Source organism: Scleropages formosus, chromosome 17, assembly GCF_900964775.1.
Source record: "Scleropages formosus chromosome 17, fSclFor1.1, whole genome shotgun sequence".
In the NCBI taxonomy this organism is placed as follows: Eukaryota; Metazoa; Chordata; class Actinopteri; order Osteoglossiformes; family Osteoglossidae; genus Scleropages; species Scleropages formosus.
The window spans coordinates 6729964-6748727 of record NC_041822.1 but is presented as its reverse complement, the minus strand read 5'-3'; the positions used below and the strand labels follow the sequence as shown (position 1 = coordinate 6748727).

At 50.5% G+C, this 18764-nt stretch overlaps 1 protein-coding gene across 1 annotated transcript in view; it reads right to left on the bottom strand.

Moving 5' to 3' along the window:
* dapk1 (death-associated protein kinase 1) overlaps positions 1-18317 on the bottom strand; it is a 40570-nt gene extending 22253 nt beyond the window's left edge. Inside the window, exons 1-3 of the mRNA XM_018759168.2 lie at positions 18134-18317; positions 17397-17553; positions 2523-2744 (exon numbers count right to left, since the gene is read on the bottom strand). Of these exons, the coding sequence (XP_018614684.1) occupies positions 2523-2744; positions 17397-17458 (284 nt within the window). The 5' untranslated portion in view covers positions 17459-17553; positions 18134-18317. The remainder of the gene's footprint in view (positions 1-2522; positions 2745-17396; positions 17554-18133) is intronic.
* Positions 18318-18764: the final 447 nt, after the last annotated feature.

Here is an 18764-nt window from a genome sequence, read left to right as displayed (position 1 = left end):
TTTGTTTCATTTGTGTAAATAGGCTGCGGTGCCTTTCTTTACATAAATTAGTGTGTGGCACACAAGTCCTCAGCTATTCTTCACGTTCTATACACACACACACACACACATTTAATAAGTAACATGTGAAACAATGACTATAGACTGAAGTAAACAGAAAGGAATAAGGAGCAACTTGATTGGAGCAAAAGTAGAAATTAAAAAGAAATCTGTCACATTCTACGTTTCGCCAGAGTGTAGCCAAGTAAACATGTTGGACAGTGTGGTGTTTTACAACAGAACATGGTGCAGTGTGGTGTTTTACTACAGAACATGTTGGGCTGAAAGCGCAGAAGTTCCTCTAAGAGCAAGAGATGTTTCTCCTTTTTCAAAGAGACAAAGGGAAAGGCAGAGGAGCCCTTGGGTAAAATTGTGCTCTGATAAATTACTTCAATATCCAGCGCTCTCCTTAACACAAAGGCAGTTCAAAACGACATCAAGTCCAGATGTTCGCCAACATCACAGTATTATTAGCGTGCTTTCGCTCCAAGTACGTTTTCCATTGCCTTTGCGTTTCAAAAGCTGGCAGCGTTCGGAGCGAAGCCACTATTGCCTTTATTCACGCGAACGTCGTCTCGGCACGTCCACTTCCTTCCTGTTCGCTAGCCGGACACGTCTGCGTCGATGGGGAGAGTGAGCGTTGAAACACCGAGCGCTTGTCTCACTACATTTATGCTATATCCTCCAGTATGTGTTTGTTCACAAAGGAGCTGTGCCCATCGACTCCATTGAAAAATCATCCATTCACTTCAGTGCTCTAACACGTCTCATTATTATTCTCTTTTCTTCTCTCTCTCTCTCACACACACACACACACACACACGTTCTCCCAGGCTGGATTTCGCTTTGCCATCACTATGGGGACAGAGCGGTTTCACAACAGCAAGAGCACATAGTATTAAAACGAATCACTGCTGTGCACAACTTACATGGACAATAGCAGACAACTGATCAAACTGCTTTAACGCACGCATTTCAGCCGACGTCCCTTTCGTTGCCATATCGACTCGTTAAAATAACTGGTCAGTAGATGAAGCAAAAGGGCATTATGGTGTCATCAGTGCTCAGGAAATAAACGATCCCTAACAGCATACGATGAATCAATGATTCTCCAAGGCGCTCGTCTCAATGGGAGCCCATGAATGGACCCTTTGTTCTCCTGGTCAATCCACAGAGGACAGTTGACCGCAAGACCATAATTTACTAGCCTAGGTAAAGCAGCAAAACCCTAACCCTTCATGCAGAAGCACCCAAAACACCAGTGCAGTCGTTTTTGCCAACCTCCCTATTCAGTATACCAGAAGTAAAAAGCAGGTAAATTACCCAACGGAACCCTATTATACTCATTCCAAAACTAAGGTGTTTCCTGAGAGCACAGGCAGCTTTAGGGTAATATTGCACCTGTGGTTCCAGTGTTAGAGTGCTGTGGCATTTCAGGTTAGCAATATCAACCCAGACATTTCTTGAGGAAAAAAAGGGTATAGTAAATTTGCACTGTGTGAAGTTCTCAGTCACTCCCGAAAGCAACGCTGGCGTTTGTGATGCAAGGCCACATCCCAAACGATGGGAGATCAGGTCATTTCGAGGAAACGCACATGTGCACACACACACTCGCACACGGCAGCATATCGGCTCTACTGCATTCGGTGCAAAGTGTAATCTGTCCCCCTCGATTCCTATTACCACGCAGGGATGCTCCTACATGGAACTGGATACCGTCCTGTAGCATCTTACTATGTTACTGTACAGCCACTGCGTGACAGCAGCTCAGTACAGTCAGACTAGAGTCAATGCCTTTACCAACATAGTTACCTTTCTTTCCTAGAATTCAGCAGAGCTTCCATCCCAAGTTTAAAGAAAGAGAAAATAGAGTCCTAATGGACAACATGCCTTTCATACTAACTTCAAGAGGCAGAGCTCACACTATTATTATTATTATTACTGAAAGATGCACAAGGCTGAAAAAAATTCAGTGTGTCCCCGGTGCAAAAGTCACTTCTGGACATTTCCGCGAGACGCTCCTCAGAGGTACGGTACAATACTGTAAGTAGCCCATTCTTCCGACACAGTAAATATAATCCCACCAATACACATCGGTTGAGTTCCGTCGGACCGAGTTAACACTTGCTTTTCAAGTCCATTCAGTGTGTTCACTCGGTGTTGGAAGCCAAAACAAATGCGAGGCAGCATAAAAGCTGCGACCGCTCGAGTGCCAACAAGTTTAGCTGGTTGGACCGCAGTTCGCAGCGGTGGCCAGACTGGTTCCAGAGAAGACATCATGCCAACAGCCTCGCAGGTGAACGCCGATGACTGATATGACGACAAGGCGACAACGTTCAGACGAGTTCTGGCAATGCGTCTCCAGGCTTGATAATATCAACAGAGCTACTGATCCTTTAATGCGACGACATCTTGTTGAACATGTACTTGTATGCTTAAAACAAAGACGGTGTAAAAATGCGGTGCTGGCTCGCCATACTCACAGCTCCAGAATGAGGATGACCTCGTTCTTGTTCTCGAAGACGTCGTGCAACGTGATGACGTTGGGGTGCTGGATCTCCTTCAGGATGCTGACCTCCCTTTCGATGTCCTCTCTGCTGACCCCTCGGCGGCTCGATTTGCTCCGCCGCTTTTTGATGAATTTGGCAGCGTATTCCAAGCCCGTGCTTTTCTTCCGGCATTTTCTAACCACAGCAAACTGCCCACTGAGGGGGGAAAACATGCGTATAGTTAATACCTGCATTCTGAACAAACAGTCAGAGTACAGGAATTAGGAAAATTTCAACCAAATAATCAGGATCCTGAGAAAACAAATTGCTCCAGTAAAAAAAACACCCAACTGTACAAATGGGCTGAATAAATGGAAGGAGCTTGAGAAGACAACAGCAACCCATCCACTTTCAACAACCGCTTGACCTGAGCGGGGTCGCCTTGAGCCGCAGCATTCCCTGTACCCTAGAAGCATTGGACGCAAGGCTGGGTGGGGGTGTGAACCCTGGATGGAAGGGTAACCACACACACACACAGACTCACTCAGCCATTTATACACTGAGGGCAATTTAGTGTTACCCATTCACCTTAACTGCATGCCTTTGGACTGTGGGAGGAAACCAGAGCAAACACACAGACATGGTGACAACATACAAACTCCAACAGACTGAGCGGGGATCGAACCCACGTTCTCTCGCACCACGCAGGCACTGAGAGGCTGCAGCGCTACACTCTGCCCCATCAACGTGCCACAGAAAACCATCAGGTAATTTAGAGAGCGGGCTTATATTGTGCCTGCTCTTTGGTAGGTCTGGAGTTCGAGTCCCACTTGGGGTGCCTTGTGATAGACTAGCATCCCGTCCTGGGTGTGTCCCCTCTCCCTCCAGCCTTACGCCCTGTGTTGCCGGGTTAGGCTCCGGCTCGCCGCGACCGCGACCCTGCTTAGAACAAGCAGTTTCAGATGATTGCGCGTGTGCGTAAAAAAAGAAAAAAAAAAAAAAAAAAATTGTTCTTGCTATTAAATAGCGAACTACATGATACATTTGAGTGAATTTGACAATATCTGGTCACCATGTTGGAACTTCTTGGATAACACTACATGATGAGCCTTGTTAAATATTAGAATATTTTACTCCAGTACTATGTGGACTCATTTGCATTTTCTCGGTACATTGATTCTGTGTCTCTTACTGACTTCTGCTGGTAATTAAAAAAAAAAAAGGTAATAGTCACGCAATGGCAACAGATGTTAAGACAGGTGGTGTGTACTCGGGAAGCGTTTTCCCTAAATGAAAAGGTTTGCAAGACGCGCGTTATCGTGCGACGCCCGAATCTGGAAGAGGCAGCCGGGCAGCGCAAGGATCCGAGGCGCGATTCTGCCAAACCCGTCCCCAGCTGGGACGCATCCCAGCGCGAGTGAGTCACCAACTGCAAGACAAACCACACGCAAGTTGCGAAACCTCTGCCCACATGTGTTCAAACGTATTGCGCTTCCTCTGCGAGCAAGTAAAAGAAAAGAGAAGTACTACAAAAGCGGGTGGAGGAGCGACAAGTAGTGCCGCGCTCTCAGATACTGTAACCCTAACCCGGCTGTTCCTATGCGAGCGACTTCCAAATTCCTCTTGCCATGGAAACCCCCCCCCCCCCCCCCCAGTGCTCCCGGTGTCTTTCCATACGATCAGCGTGGACGTCCGTCGCCGAGTCGTCGCGCAACAAACACCTCGACCGGCCCAAAACCCCGTGCTCCTCGGGCGAGACGACACTCGAGCGAAACGCCAAGTATGGGGAGGAGCTCCTCCGCAACACGTACCGAAGACACGCAAAGGCAACAGAATCCCACTATCCACTTGGAAGGATGATGGGAAACAGCAGCGTGCAAAGAGACGCGAAAGGGGAATACGTCTGCGGGATGAAGAGCAGCTGAGGGCGCGGCGGCTGTGGGTTGCGATCCTCGGGAAGGCCAGTATCTGTCCTGAGCAACGGAATAGCGCTTTGGGCAAAATCGCGAGCTGAGAACAATTTTAACCAGATTCATTTGCAAGTGAGATATAATAAATCCAACAAGCATTAGGAGGGCACCGCCACAAAAACACACAACGCTGACAATGACACTTCCATGTGTCTCTGGCACATTGAGCCATAAGGAAGGAAAAAGGGCAAGTAAAGGCAAGCGCAGAACAAAGAGGCCCGACGCCGCTTCAACGGGCGGCGCTCACACAATGGAGGGAAGGAAGACGGCACTCGGGACGCTTTTCTCATGCTAATCCGAGTCACGGGGCTCCGTTCTCCGCCGCGCGTTCACCCGTTCCCACCCACCTCTAGAGCTGCGCTCGTAAAGGAGGCACATTTACATTTCACGCGGCGGTGCGAACGAGCGAACGCGCCACCCGACCCGCCGCGAAACCCCCGCACGCCCAAACGCGCACGCAGGGTAACTTAGGGCGGACCGCTGTTCAGCCGCTCGGCGATCGCCGCTTATTGTTTTGCGCGGCCAAGGACGACGTGAGCACCGCCAACTTTGAGTGCGGTTCACGGCGGGAGCGGAAACAAAGTCGCCCGCAGTTGTATGCAAAACGAGGCGATGGCCCTTTCCATTTACGCAAGGCAAATAAAAACCGTTCGCTCGGCGCGCCAGTAAACAAGAGGTGAGCGTGGATCCTGCCCCGCTTCCGTTTCCATGGCGCTGCTAAGTAGGACCTTTCCGACTCATTCTTCCACGCAGTTCTCGGAGGCACCCCCCCCCCGCAGCCGGGCAATGCAAATGCCACCACATTCAGCGCGGCAGCGGCGGTGTGGGCCACGGCCCAACAAAGAGCCCGACTTGTCCATCTCCATGTCAATGCGGACCTTTGAAGGAGGCAGAAAGCAGAGAGGCTCTTCACAGCGGCGTCCGCATCTTAAACCAGACACCGCAAGCGTGCATGTGGAGATGTCGCTCTCGTTGCTCCCGGAATTATCGAAGGTTGCGGCGACGCGGCGCTTTAACTGTCCTCGCCGCAACCGAACCGCTCGCCTAATGGCGTCGAGACCGAATTGGACATTACGGGGGGCTTAACCGAGCCAAAACGCACAGAGAAATTGCACAGCGTCTGGGTGGCCGCTACTCAGCAGCCTGTTTCCAACAATATACAAGTGCCTCCCATGGAGAGTGTAACAAGCAGGACGCTCCAGGTGCGGCTCATACATGGACATTAGAGTTTTTTTCTTTTTTTAAACTAAAACAGAGAAAGTCTGTGATATAAAGCTGGCGAGTTTTCTAATTAAAACTTCTTAATGGTCTTCTCGAGATTGAATAAGCCCTTACGTACCACGAGGACACCGACATCCCACCTGCACTACATCGCCTTTGAGCAACAGGGTTGGGAGAAAACCGTCCCTGCATTACGCCGCCGGAGGACAGCGGCAGCGCTTCAAATTAGAAACGGGACACCAAAAAAAGTGATTAGCGAAGCGCTCTCCCCGTTCAAATAAGACGCGCAACGCACATCTGGTCGGCCAGAACGTTCTGGAATCCTCTCCCGCAGAGACGAAGCAGAAAGGGCCTTCCTGTGCGTGTCGGGGACTTATTTTTCAGAGTGCAGCTTAACATTGTTTTTTCGTTCATCCGACAGCTTCGTTCAAGGTGACTCACAACGTTAGATGTACATGTTAAACTTGATTTACGTACCCATTCATACACCTGGGTGTTTTTTGTTGGACTAATCAAGGCTAAGTACCGTGACAAAGGGTACTGCAGCAGGAGAGAGGGGATTCGATCTCGAGAGCAGCACGTCGCAGGGTAACGGCCCTCCAACCTCTACCGTACGCTGCCTGCCCGACTCCATAAGTACAATAATGGGGACCAGGAAGAAAACTAGCAGCTCACACACGTATTTGGCTTGCGGCACAGTTTACGTAAAGGAGCAAACAAAAGACGAGACGGTCGCTTCAAATCTCAGGTGACCGTGAAATGAGAAAAAGGTATTTGATTGTTTGCCTTTCAACGTGAGGATAATGGGTGAGAAGACTGCAGGGAGCAGTTCCACAACACAAGGCCTCCACACATGGTCTCCTGTAGAGCACAAGAGTATACCGTACACCACATGCCGCACGTTTTCACATTTGAGGGGAAAGAAGAGAGGCGCTTCGGGGGGGGGGGACTCCGATGATTTTGACGCGAACATCTTGGCGACGTCAACGGCGCGGCGAGGGTGAGAAGTCGGAAGACTTCAACGTTCATTGCGATTTTCTTAAAACACCACGTAGGTTTCATGTAATTTGCTAATATAAAGTCTTAAAGTAAGTGGTTCTTCTAACAATCTATGTGCTTTTACTGTTCTGCAGTTGAGGTCATTGGTCGCAGCACCTGCTGCTACGGGACCCAAGCGAAAGTTGGCAGCAACAGCCAGAAGCCTATTATACAGGGACGTCCAAGTTCATTCTTTTTCTCAGGTACTGTGTCGTCGTCGCCCCCACCTACCCACCCACCCAATGTGCACGGTGCACAAGATAGTTCTGCAGTTTCAAAGTAATAACTGCGGCTTCCCTCAATTCCGCACAAGCCATCGGAAACAAAGAGACGTAAAGAGACGTTCCCGAACCCGGCTGCAGTTCCTGGTGTGGGTTCCAGCGTGTCGGGCCTCCCCTCTCCTCCGCGACACACAGCGCTGTGTAAACAGGCAGGCGGAAAAGCCTCTTTCTAATTATACCCATGAGATCCTTCGGGGTCTACCGTATGCGCCAACAGCGGGAAATACTGCTGAACAAACAAGGGGACGGCGGCATCCACTAATTATTTATGACTTAGAGCCTTTGCCATCGAGCACAAATGTTGGTTTTGCGTTGGGGGGGGAAGCGCTCCCGCCATCTTCGGAAGGGCCCTTAGGGCCGGAGAGCCGGTTCCCTGCGTCTGGGGCGCCGGTTCAACAACTGGTGCCTTTCAACCTTTGCTCGTTGTGTTAGAGGGCTGTTGGCAAAGCCGCGGGCGCAGCGAGACACGTGAAGAGCCCGTCTCGCAGCCCTCATTCCTCCGTACCCACCCTTGGCGTCCTCGTGCAGAAAGAAAGAAAACAAGAGATTTGCATTACACAACCCACAACCCAAGTGGGTGGGAGGCTCATGTGAGAACATTTACTGCTGGATTGTGTGGGACTCAAGCCCAGGCAAAGTAGCCAAGTACTTCTGACTCCATGTGGTCTTGTTTCTGGCACGTTCTATGACACCGCTGCAAAAACGAGCTACGGAATTAACCAGTTTTGACGAAAGGATTAACGTGCGGGGTGGAGTATTTGGGTAGCGATGCTCAACATTCGCTCAGATTCGCTCATATTCTTGAGCAAGCATCTAGAGATGAGCTCAGGCCAAAATCACCCCCCTTTCATTTGTACAGGACATGAATGTTGAAACTAAAACCAAAGTCCTGCATTAACAGGCAAAATGCACCCCGGAATATGTGATGAGAGAAAGTGAAAAAAGATTAAACGACAAACATTACAATTCGGTATTTCAGGTATGAAGTTCCACTTGTTTAGTTTAATTTTTGGGGGAATTTCACATATGGCACAAGGGAATTAGCCGCTCGACCAGAAAGCCTGCGGGCGACTGCACTGCTCAGCTTATGTGGCTATGAACTCATGTCACACTAAATATTTCAGAGCATCAGGAACACCCAGAACACGGCACAGCTGTATGTCAACAGTGTACTTTGTTTCCCCCCTTTTTACTTTTTATTTAAGTTTGACAGTAATAAATTATTAACAGTATCCAGCTTTACAGGTTATTATACAGTTGAACTGTTTTGACGTAGAACAAAACTGCTTTGGACATACGGTACCTTGTAATATGCATTATGAGCAGAGTTACACTGAGTGGATCTTGACGCACTGATGAAGAGCGAGAAAACACTTCCGTTGTGCAGTGTGTGTCTTGTAAATGCTTATATGTATCTCAAAAAAAAAAAAAAAAAAAAAACTACTAGGAAGGTGAGTAGGAATCGGCGATATTCTGGTAAAGTTTTATGCAGCTACTTGTGTGATGAACGTCGGTGCATATGGTGAAGGAAACTAACTGTACTTAAGAGGATCAATTTCAAGAACCTGGTTATTGTCTACAAATGCATCGATAGAACTGCTCCTAGCTATTTACAAGACTTGATCAACCGTTACACCCCAGCCAGACCCCTTTGCTCATCTACTTCTGCCTGCTTGGTGGTCCCGTGCACTAAAGGTGAAGCGCGGAGGTTCTGGCTCCGCTGTGGTGGAACGACCTCCCCCTCTCACTCAGAACTGCTGAATCCCTGTCTACATTCAAAAAGGGTCTGAAAACTCACCTTTTCCGGACTCACTTCGCCCAAGATCTCTCAAGCTCATGTATGGTGTAAATGTCCATGCACCGTAACTTTATGATCATCCCCAGATAAGCTTTTCCACAGAAAACAGGAGTAGCTGTGTAAATGTCTGTGTACCTTTTAAATAACAATAAAAATTGTAGGAAGGTGAACAGGATTTGTCTATCCTGAGTTTTGTGTGCCTACTCATGCGATGAAGATCGGTGCATAAAGCGGGAAGGAAAAACTAGGTTTACTTAAGAATCACATGTCTGCAGCCATGTCTCTTTTTCCTAACGTAATGCACAAATTGTATTTTCTCCGAGACGTACGTCGCTTTGGAGAAAAGCATCTGGTAAATGAACACATGTAAATGTAAATAAATGCGCAGGATCCCTGAGCACATTCCACGAACGTTCTAGGTGCTTCCTGCCACGGGGTCCAAGGCCGGTTATTTATAGCCCTCTCGCGCATGACGCGAAGGCAAGGCGGATGCTGGGAAACGAGCGCCTGCTGCCTGGACCTTGGACAACATGAGGAAGGTGCGCCGATAACGGCCTTTGCGTAGCACATCCGTACTGGCTCTGCGCTCACATTTCTCAGCGATGACAATAATCATACCGACCTTTTGCTGAAGCATGGAATACAGTACCCCATAAGTAGTACAACAAATTAAAGCAGCATCCCTATTTGTCACATACTGAGGTGGTGCCAATTATTCACTGCCCGCAAAAAATTAACAGTAAGGTTCAGGTGAAATGTACGGGGCCTTGTTATCAACACTCGACTTGTTTCACCTGCTAGAGATCAGTTGTACAATTTGTTTCCCCTGTTGCTCAGAACTGAAGAAAATCCAGGGAATTAATACCTAAAGGACACACTGCAAACCATAATTATACTTTAAATAAAACCCTAACCTCCGAACAGCGAGAGCCGAGAGATGTGCAAGGCCCGGGTTACATCGATCCGACCGTTTACCCGCTTCGCCGCACATCCAAACTTGTGCTGCCGTACTTTTCAAACTGACACGTCTGGGTTCGAGAAAGAGGAAAGCAGAGCGGCTCGGAGATGCCAGCAGGACCGCTGTCAGGCGCTTCAATTAGAACGGCGTTAAACTCCTTAGTGCGATATTTTCCAGAGGAGAGGAGTTTCGTATTTATGGATCACTTTGACTGACAGCGTCTGCCGAGGAAAACGGCTTTCAGCGCCGGAGACGGTGGAAGCACAGGGAAAAACCACGGACACAGACACGTAGAGCGCGAGTCAGATGGCGCAAACACGGTCCTTGAGACAATGTCACTGTCAGTCACTGCTGTCCTACCCACATACTACATTCCCAGTCTATCACTGGGTAGCCCCACACACACACACACACACACACACACACACACACACACACACACACACACACACACACACACACACACACACACACACACACACACACACACACACACAGTGGGCACTGCGAGAGGAAACGCACGCAGACACGGAGAGAACACGCCAACTCCATCCGGAGCGGGTGGGGATCGAACCCACGTTCTCTCACGGCACCCGGGTGCACCACTGCTGCTGCCCCCCCCTGGATATCAATTCCAGTAAAATTACAGTATCAGTTCAACTACCATAGAAACCGACATGAACAATAAATGGCTCGACGTCGTGTGGCATAAAGCGGCCATAGAGACGTAGCACATTAGGACCGATCGGGAACATTTTCCGCAACAGAGTAAGAATACTATTTTCTCATGCTTTTGTTCATTTTTACTGTACAGCACTGCACATTTTACTTGATTATTTCTCCTCAACAATCGGCAAGCGAGCGGGAGTGCTGCGGCAGGTGATGGACAAGTCTATTTTAAACAAGAGCCATGTGTCCTTATTTAGACGTGTGTAATTTAACAGAATAATTCTCATGTGAATCACAACATTCGTTATGGATGTGGGAGGACAGCGCGGAGAAATCCGAACCCGCTAATCAGTAACATTAAAACTGCAAATTATGCAACTGCTTTACTGAGCGAAAGGAGAGGGGGAAAAAAAGGGAAACGGCACAAGCAAAGACGCGCTTTAAGATTCGGATGCCGGGCTGCCCTTCGGGACGACGGCCTGCCGCACGAGTACAAAGGGCAGGGCGAGACGAGTACCGTACCGCAATTTACCCCAGCCAGCCTGCGGTTTTCACCAGAAACCTTGTCCGACCCTCCTGAGGAGCACGACATCTGGTTAAGAGCGACCCTCATCACTTCTCATCAACCGTTTCCACGTTCACGCGCCGCTGACGCGTCGCCGCTTCATTTGCGCGTTGAAGAACCGCTGCGTCGCTCCGCCAAGAGCCGTTCGAGATCCTTCCGAAGTCACGCCACGTTCGTTCCCATTTGCTGTATTTTTTATTTTTACATCCTTCGCCCCTTTTCGAGCATCCGAACGGAGAGGCCCGAAACAAACCGGGGCGAGTGCTGCTCCTGCACTGGAAAACGGCGCGCACACCGTAGGTCAGTACCTGTAGGCTGTCGCTCGCGTGTCTGACAGCGCGGCGGAGCGTAAAGTGCCGGATGAACGAACGCGCCGACGTGCCGAGTCTCCCGGCGGCGAGCGGACGTCGCGGCCGGAAGAGCTCGTCTTAGCGGCGCGGCCTGGTCTGACGCGAGGAGGTGCGGAAATCCACGAGCGGAACTCGCTCTCGCGGCGACTCGAGTGCGTCCGCACTTCGAAAGTGACCTTTTCCGGCGTTTACGCGCTGTCGGAAAACACCAACGAGGCCACCTTCGTCTACCGAAAGGGTTCACGCACACTCGCGGGCTTTTTACGCGGCTTACGGCATCTATTTACAGCCAATTCAAACCGCCATCGCCTTGCGCTGTTCCACGGTGACACCTGAAAGGGTCAACAGAAACGTTTGCTGTACCCAACGAACGTCGCGTACTCCTTCCCCGAGGATTTCGCGCGACAAAGGCAACGTTGCACACGGAGTTAAGACGAGAGCGGGGCTCAACGGGGGGAAAACGACAGAAAAAACTTCTCCTGAGAGCCTTCCGTGTGGTCCAGGGCTCGAAACGAGCAGCTACATAAAAGCTAAAACGGCGAGATGACTTCGGATCGAAGGAAGCAGGAGGTTTTGTCGGTTCAGGCGGGGCCGAGGGATCGCGTTTCCGTCTGCGACTCGGCCACGCAGAGCTCGTAAACGGAGCGTGCGCGTGGCGCGGAGAAAGCCTGAAACACACACTCTTATCTGAAACCGATGCCTTGAGCGGCCTGACGAACAAGGGTTCGCGCCAGAAGGGGAACGCGGGGAACGGGAGGACGGGGTCCATCGTACCCTCAGTACCCAACAAGACCAGCCACTTGCGAGGATGGGAGCGGAGGGCACATCCGCAAGACGCCTCTAAATAAATGAAACGATGGGCACTAACATTATAGGCAAGACGCTCCTCGCCGGTAAAGTCCAGTCAGCGGGATAGCTTTACAGCCCGTATCACGTTCCCGTCATGTTCAGCATCTCATCTGTTAAGTCGTTTCATTAAATAACTCGAGCTGAGACAGATGAAGGCGTTTCGCAGAGCAACGCATCTTTATTTCTGCCTTCCTTCGCTACGTTCGCACGAAGCGAGCGGCTAAACGTGGAACGAAAAGAGCGACCCGCTCCTCGCGTAAATCGAAGAGCATTCCGCCAATTGGAGGAAAGAAAGGTTTAAGACGTGCCGCATACGTTGAGGGAAATACCTGCGGTGCATATTAAACCGCGAGCAGGTGTAAGCGAGCAGCAGAAGCAGAACCGGTATTCCAGCATACTGAAGAAAGCGAAAGGACAGATGTCGGCAGAGGGAAATTCAATGTGGGGAACTGAGATACAAACATTAATTTAAAAGTAATAACCACACCGAGTTCCACCTCCCGCGGCCCACGACCTTTGCTCGGTGACGCAGCTTTTCGCCTTCGGCCTCATCGTTATACGTGCATTAGATTATTATACGTTTAGAGACGGATTCACTGACGCGATGGGCTTCAATTTATTGTCCGGCTAACAGCACAGTCGCTGATTTATTCTTTTCATTCTCACCTGCTCTGCATGTTACAATAATGTACTGGAGTATTTGGAACATTCAACAATTTACACTTGCAGGACAAAGTGCTGAGGGATAATTTCCTGAGAATTTCCATTTAAATATGAAAAATGCAATCCAGGAAGCCAGGTGAGAAAACTCTGACTCCGTGCTTAAGGAACTACGGCACGCTGGACCTGCCTTTTCTTAAAGAGGAACGAAACGACAGTCATCAGCGCTCTGGATCTCTGACCTTGGCCGACCCCGACAGCTGCTCTCACCACAGGTCCAAATTAAAATAAATAAATAAATTTAAAGAAATGGATGTGTTGTACTGAAGCTGCACATTCTGCAAAATGTCTTCGTATTGCAGTATTTTCTTGAATGCACAAACGTCCCCCCCCGCCGTTACCCAGTCCTTCCTTACACCCGCTTGACCGAATGGCTGCAGTTCTCGGCCGGTTTGCCTCCGGTGGGCCGGCGCTGTGCCGGCTGCCCACCGAAGCTCATTAGGTCCCGCGGAGACGCCAGATCCAAACCCTTCCATTTGTTACAGCGCGGATGTATGGGCCACTAAGCGGACTTACCCACATGGTGCGCCTAACAAGCCAAAGCATCTCATGAGGAACGAAGGCCAAGATCTGGACAAATGTGACAGCGTTGCACAGCACCAGCGCAGTACCGCCGCCTTCGGTGCGCAACGAGAGGAGCCCGGCGGATTTTCTCAAAGGATAACGGTGAGGGAAAGGGGGCCACCCTGACCGAGAGCCGCAATCTGTGCAGAGCACAACAGCTCATTTCCGCTTGGTTTTGTTATATTCGTGTCAGATTTGAGGGAGTGGCGCCTCTATGCAACTGCAAGGCAAATCTGGGTCACCCAGTGGGAACCACTTTTCATCTATGAATAACAAGATGGGATGCGGGGAAAGGAATTCTCTACAATGTCTTTTCAAGCGACAAACCCATCGGATTTTAGTCACGGCGCTCGCCGTTTCGAGGAAATGCTCACCGTTACACTGCGTGTGCCGAAACACACGTTAACGCTACATGTATCGAGGCTGCGCTGGGGCCCGTCTGACAATGAACTGCAGGCACGACCACCGCCCTCCACCCCACCCCACCCCACCCCACAGCTAACAGTCACGGTCTAAACGCACACATTAATACTACTTCGCATGATCTAGCTGACACATCTGCGTGTGCAGAGGAGCTGGTTTTCATATTCAGAACGGCTACGGCGCTCGGGCCGCGCGGAGAATCACCGGCATCACGAGCAAAGAGTGTGAAGGGCTTTGTCAGCTACCGCTTACAGCGAGCGCAGTGTAAAGCTGCACATCCAAAGCTCAGTTCTCGCCTCACTGGGACACTGCTAACGTGCATGAAGACATATGGAAGATGAGCACTCCTGGAAACTGCTTATTGACATCTACTCATGGCTATAAATAAAATCTTAGGAGGCATCGCAATAAGCGTTTGGTGACGATGGAAAGGCAATGCTCTGGAGATCCGAGGCTCTTTTCCCCAGCCGCGCTCATAGCCCTTCTGTGCTGACAGCTGAAAGAAAGCAGTTTTACATTTATTTAGCAGACACTTTTCTCCAAAGCAACTTCCACTGAACTCTATGTAGTGTTATCAGCCCACACACCTTATTCACCACGGTGACTTACACTGCTAGATACACTACTTACAATGGGTCACTCATCCATACATCAGTGGAACACACTCTGTCACTCACACACTATGGGGGAACCTGAAAAGCATGTATTTGGATGGTGGGAGGAAACCAGAGCACCCGCAGGAAACCCACGCAGACACGGGGAGAACATGCAAACACCACACAGTGCGAGCTGGAATCGAACCCACATCCTCCCGCACCACCCAGATGCTGTGAGACAGTAGCGCTACTCGCTGTGTCACCGTGTTGCCCTTTTTTAAGGTTAGTTTTAACTTCCAAATGGCCAACTCTGGAGGAGTATGATGATTCTTCCAGTCAGACGCTGCGCCAACAATGCAAGCAGTAAAATTAATGAATCATTGTGAAATACGATTGCAAAATCCCTTCTCCCTCCCTCTAATTTTTTTTCAAGATTGTGATGAAATGTTAGTGGAAAAAACAATTTCTGTCGAAGTTCTCACGAAACAAGATGCTGATGAACACTGCAATAGCACAACAATAATGCAATTTATACAAGTAGTTTAACAACCAAAGAAACTTGTAATGCTGAAATGGAACCGCAAGTCGCTTCATGCCAGAGCTCTGGCTGTGCTGTACATTTTCGTCCAACGTTGCAAAGCAGACAGCCAGGGCCTCAGCGAGCAGTGGGAGCAACAGTGCCCTGGGAGCAAGAAAAAGGCGCTCCTTACACTTACACTCGAGTCTGAACTGGGTGCAGCCTCTAAGGGCCAAGGAAGTGCCTTCATGTATGTAACCCTGAAGCGCAACACCAATAAATGAACCTATAGCTAACACACACACACACACACACACACACACACACACACACACACACACACACACACACACACACACACACTGGCTGGAACCACTCATCCCAAGTGAGGTTGCGGTGAACCGGAGCCTAACCCGGCAACACAAGGCGCAAGGCTGGAGGGGTAGGGGACACACCCAGGATGGGACGCCAGTCCATCACAAGGCACTCCAAGTGGGACTCGAACACCAGACCCGCCAGAGGGTGGGATCTGGCCAAACCCGCTACGCCATCGCATCCCCCCTATAGCTAATACTTTTCCTGAAAAATATTGCTGGCAGTATGGTACACCAAAAAAGTAGTGCAGGGAAAGGTAATGCCTTGTACAGACAGTGGGTACAAACGCGGTGCAAGAGCAACATTCCCAAGCACAGAATACAGGTGACTTGTGGAGGAAACCCTTGTCGCCGTTCATTTCAGCGATTCCATACGTGATGAAAGCATATTCATAAGGTCACTCATGGTCATCAGTCATCCAACTCAGAAAACCATCCCACTGAAACGGAAAGCAGGGACAGTCACAGCGCTGTGGAGAACAAGCGCAGGGCCCCAAAGCCATCAATGAGTGTAATTAACACTGAACATTTTACATCTCAGCCTGTAGTTCAACACATAAGGAGTAATTATTTTTAACCCAGCAAAACTTGCACATTTACATTCGACGGCTAGCATTTAAACAAAACGTTCTGATTTAATTTGCCATCTTCAAAATCCAACGACACCGTCGGCATAAAAAAATGAATCCCGGGACTAAGACCCACCATCCCGATGCGTGCTATTGGCGGTCAGTACCAGTTTACCTGAGAATACCGTACTTAGCCATACAATACCAAGTTCAAAGGTTACGCTCATCATCACGGTCGTAGATTCGTCATAATCTGTTAAGAATCTACTTAACATCTGCATGTTGCGCATTCTGGGAACAGTTACTTCCGCAGTAAGCGCTCGGAGTCCTTTACTGTCCGTTTACAGTAACGGAACCGCAGCGAATTAGAACAACGGACCGAGAGAGCGAGCGACACACCTCCTCCGGGGCGCTGCGTTACGGGGGGATTCGTGCAGAGCTACAAGAGAGACGGAGGCACAAATCACACCCTCTCGGCAGTGTGGGCGCACTGCAACGTAGCACACTGTGGTGTGTAGCTGTTCTACACACACTGGAGCTCGTCTTCTACACAGCGACAATACCACGTTTCACCCAGCAGCAGCAATAGTAAGCTTTACTTAAGCGATACCTTTGTCCAAGCCGAAAAGCCATGTGAGATGATCACCTTCACCACGATTTACCCACTGGTGCAGCATAGTATTGCTTCTGCACTGATTCAGAGTAATAACCTTCAACGTTACCACAGGCCTTATCAGTAGAGTACAGTACAGTACTGGCTGCCCTCACTCCAGTCACTGCTTTGTGGCAGGGTGTGTGTGTGTGTATGTCTCTTCAACACTGTCCCCATTACATTCGATTCGTCAAATCCAGAATATTTCTTTGGCCCAAAAACAAGAAGAACCCCCACACAAACGGTCCAATAATTATCCTTCTTCCAACATATAAATAAATCAGTGTTTTCTTTTTTTTTCCCCTTCCCTCTCTTTGGCTTCATGTGTCCCTCGTCCCCCCGGATCCTTTCCTCCAACACCTTTATGTTGCACTTTACGGATACAATTCGCTACAGAGAGAAACCGCGAAGGGAGGGAGGGAGCAGCTTCCCGTGTGTGTGTGTGTGTGTGTGTGTGTGTGTGTCACCGCTGGCGGAGGGGTCTTTCCCACCCGAGCAGCCCAAATGTACCCACGGCACCTCATCCGCACACGTGGGCAGAGCCCAACACGGGGAGGGAGCCCACGCGTGACTGTAGGAAGAGTCCCCGCACACGACACGGCCAACCGGCGTCAAAAAAAAAAGCCCCCCGACGACACGGCCACACTGTCACTTCTCCGACACATCATCATGTCGGGGGAAGGAAAGACGCGTCCCCGGGAGGGAAGCCGCGCGGTGTGTGTGTGTGTGTGTGTGCGTGCGCGTTGCTGCTCACCTGCCAAGCTCCTCTCCGATGTCGTACAGCTCGTCCACGTTCTCCTGCTTGAACACGGTCATGGTGGTGGCGGCAGGGCTCGTGCTGCCGCTGCGCTCCGGTGCCGCTCGGTCAGCCGCTGCGCGCGCCACGGCGGCTCGCGCTCATCATGCTCGCTCTGCGGAAAGAAGAGGGGGACGCGGCGGCGATCGAGACGCGTTCACAAAGCGCACCGCTCGCGCGCGCCACCCGCGAGACACGCCAAGGCTGCCGGGCGCGCGCACATCATCGCGCATACTACTTTGCAGAAGGAAGGAGGAAAGGCAGGCGTGCGCGCGCGTGCGGACGTGTCACAGCTCGGCGTCCCAGAACACTTAGTTTGGAGCGCGGGACACGACGAGCCCCGTCACACCTCTCACACACACACGTACACACCCGTCCACAAGCAGCAAGACGGCGCCCACTCGGCGTTGCCTGGAGAACTGTGTGTGTGTGCGCGCGCGCGCGTGCCTCTATCTACACCACCTAACCCTCCATTCGTCTCAAATTATCTGCTGCATTTCAACATGTCACATTACAAAGACAGCAATATATACTGTATATTTCCCCGCCACTTCCTAATCATGTAGCCCTGTGTGCTCCGGCCCGTTCCTTTCCTTTCCTTCCTCCTTCCAGTTCGCGTCCAGGCTCAGGTCCGACACACACACACACACTCGAGGGGGGGCAAAAAGAAGAGACAATAGTAACACACACAGTACCTTTAAATCCCCGCAGCCCTCGATTCCTAAACACACCGACGTTCGGCACATGTACGAGATGCGTGTTTTCTCTTTCTACGGAGAGCCCAATTGTTGCAGGAAATGGGAGGATTGTAACAATGTACCGGCGGCTCTCTGTGTGTGTGTGTGTGTGTGTGCGTGCGCGTGTGCGCGTGCGTGTGGCTCCCACGAGACGTGAGACGCCGCCAGGGGGCAGCAGAGCGCAGCACGTCTCGCAGGGCGGCGAACGCAGGAGACGTTCAGACGTTGCGCTCACGGGCTTTTCCCTTTTCTGTGGCGTGTGGACGGGCTATAGCGTTCGGGCGCAAAGACTACGAGGACACACACACACTTGAAATGAGGGCTAGTGGTCTCGCATGTGTTTCTTTTTCCGGCCTGAATCGCGGAATGCGGCCGACGCTGTGCTCGTTGCCAAGGTAACGAACCGGCGCTGAAGTCGTGGCCAAAACTGAAGCCGAGCGAAGTGAAGAAGAAGGTGGCGGCGACCCGGGAGCAGTTTTCGCTGTTTCCCTTCCTCGTTCTTGTGCACCTCTGAGGTCTCTTGCACTGCGTCTCTTCTCTGCAGTTCACACACTCTTTCTGTTATTCTTTATTTAGCCGAATTTGTGTA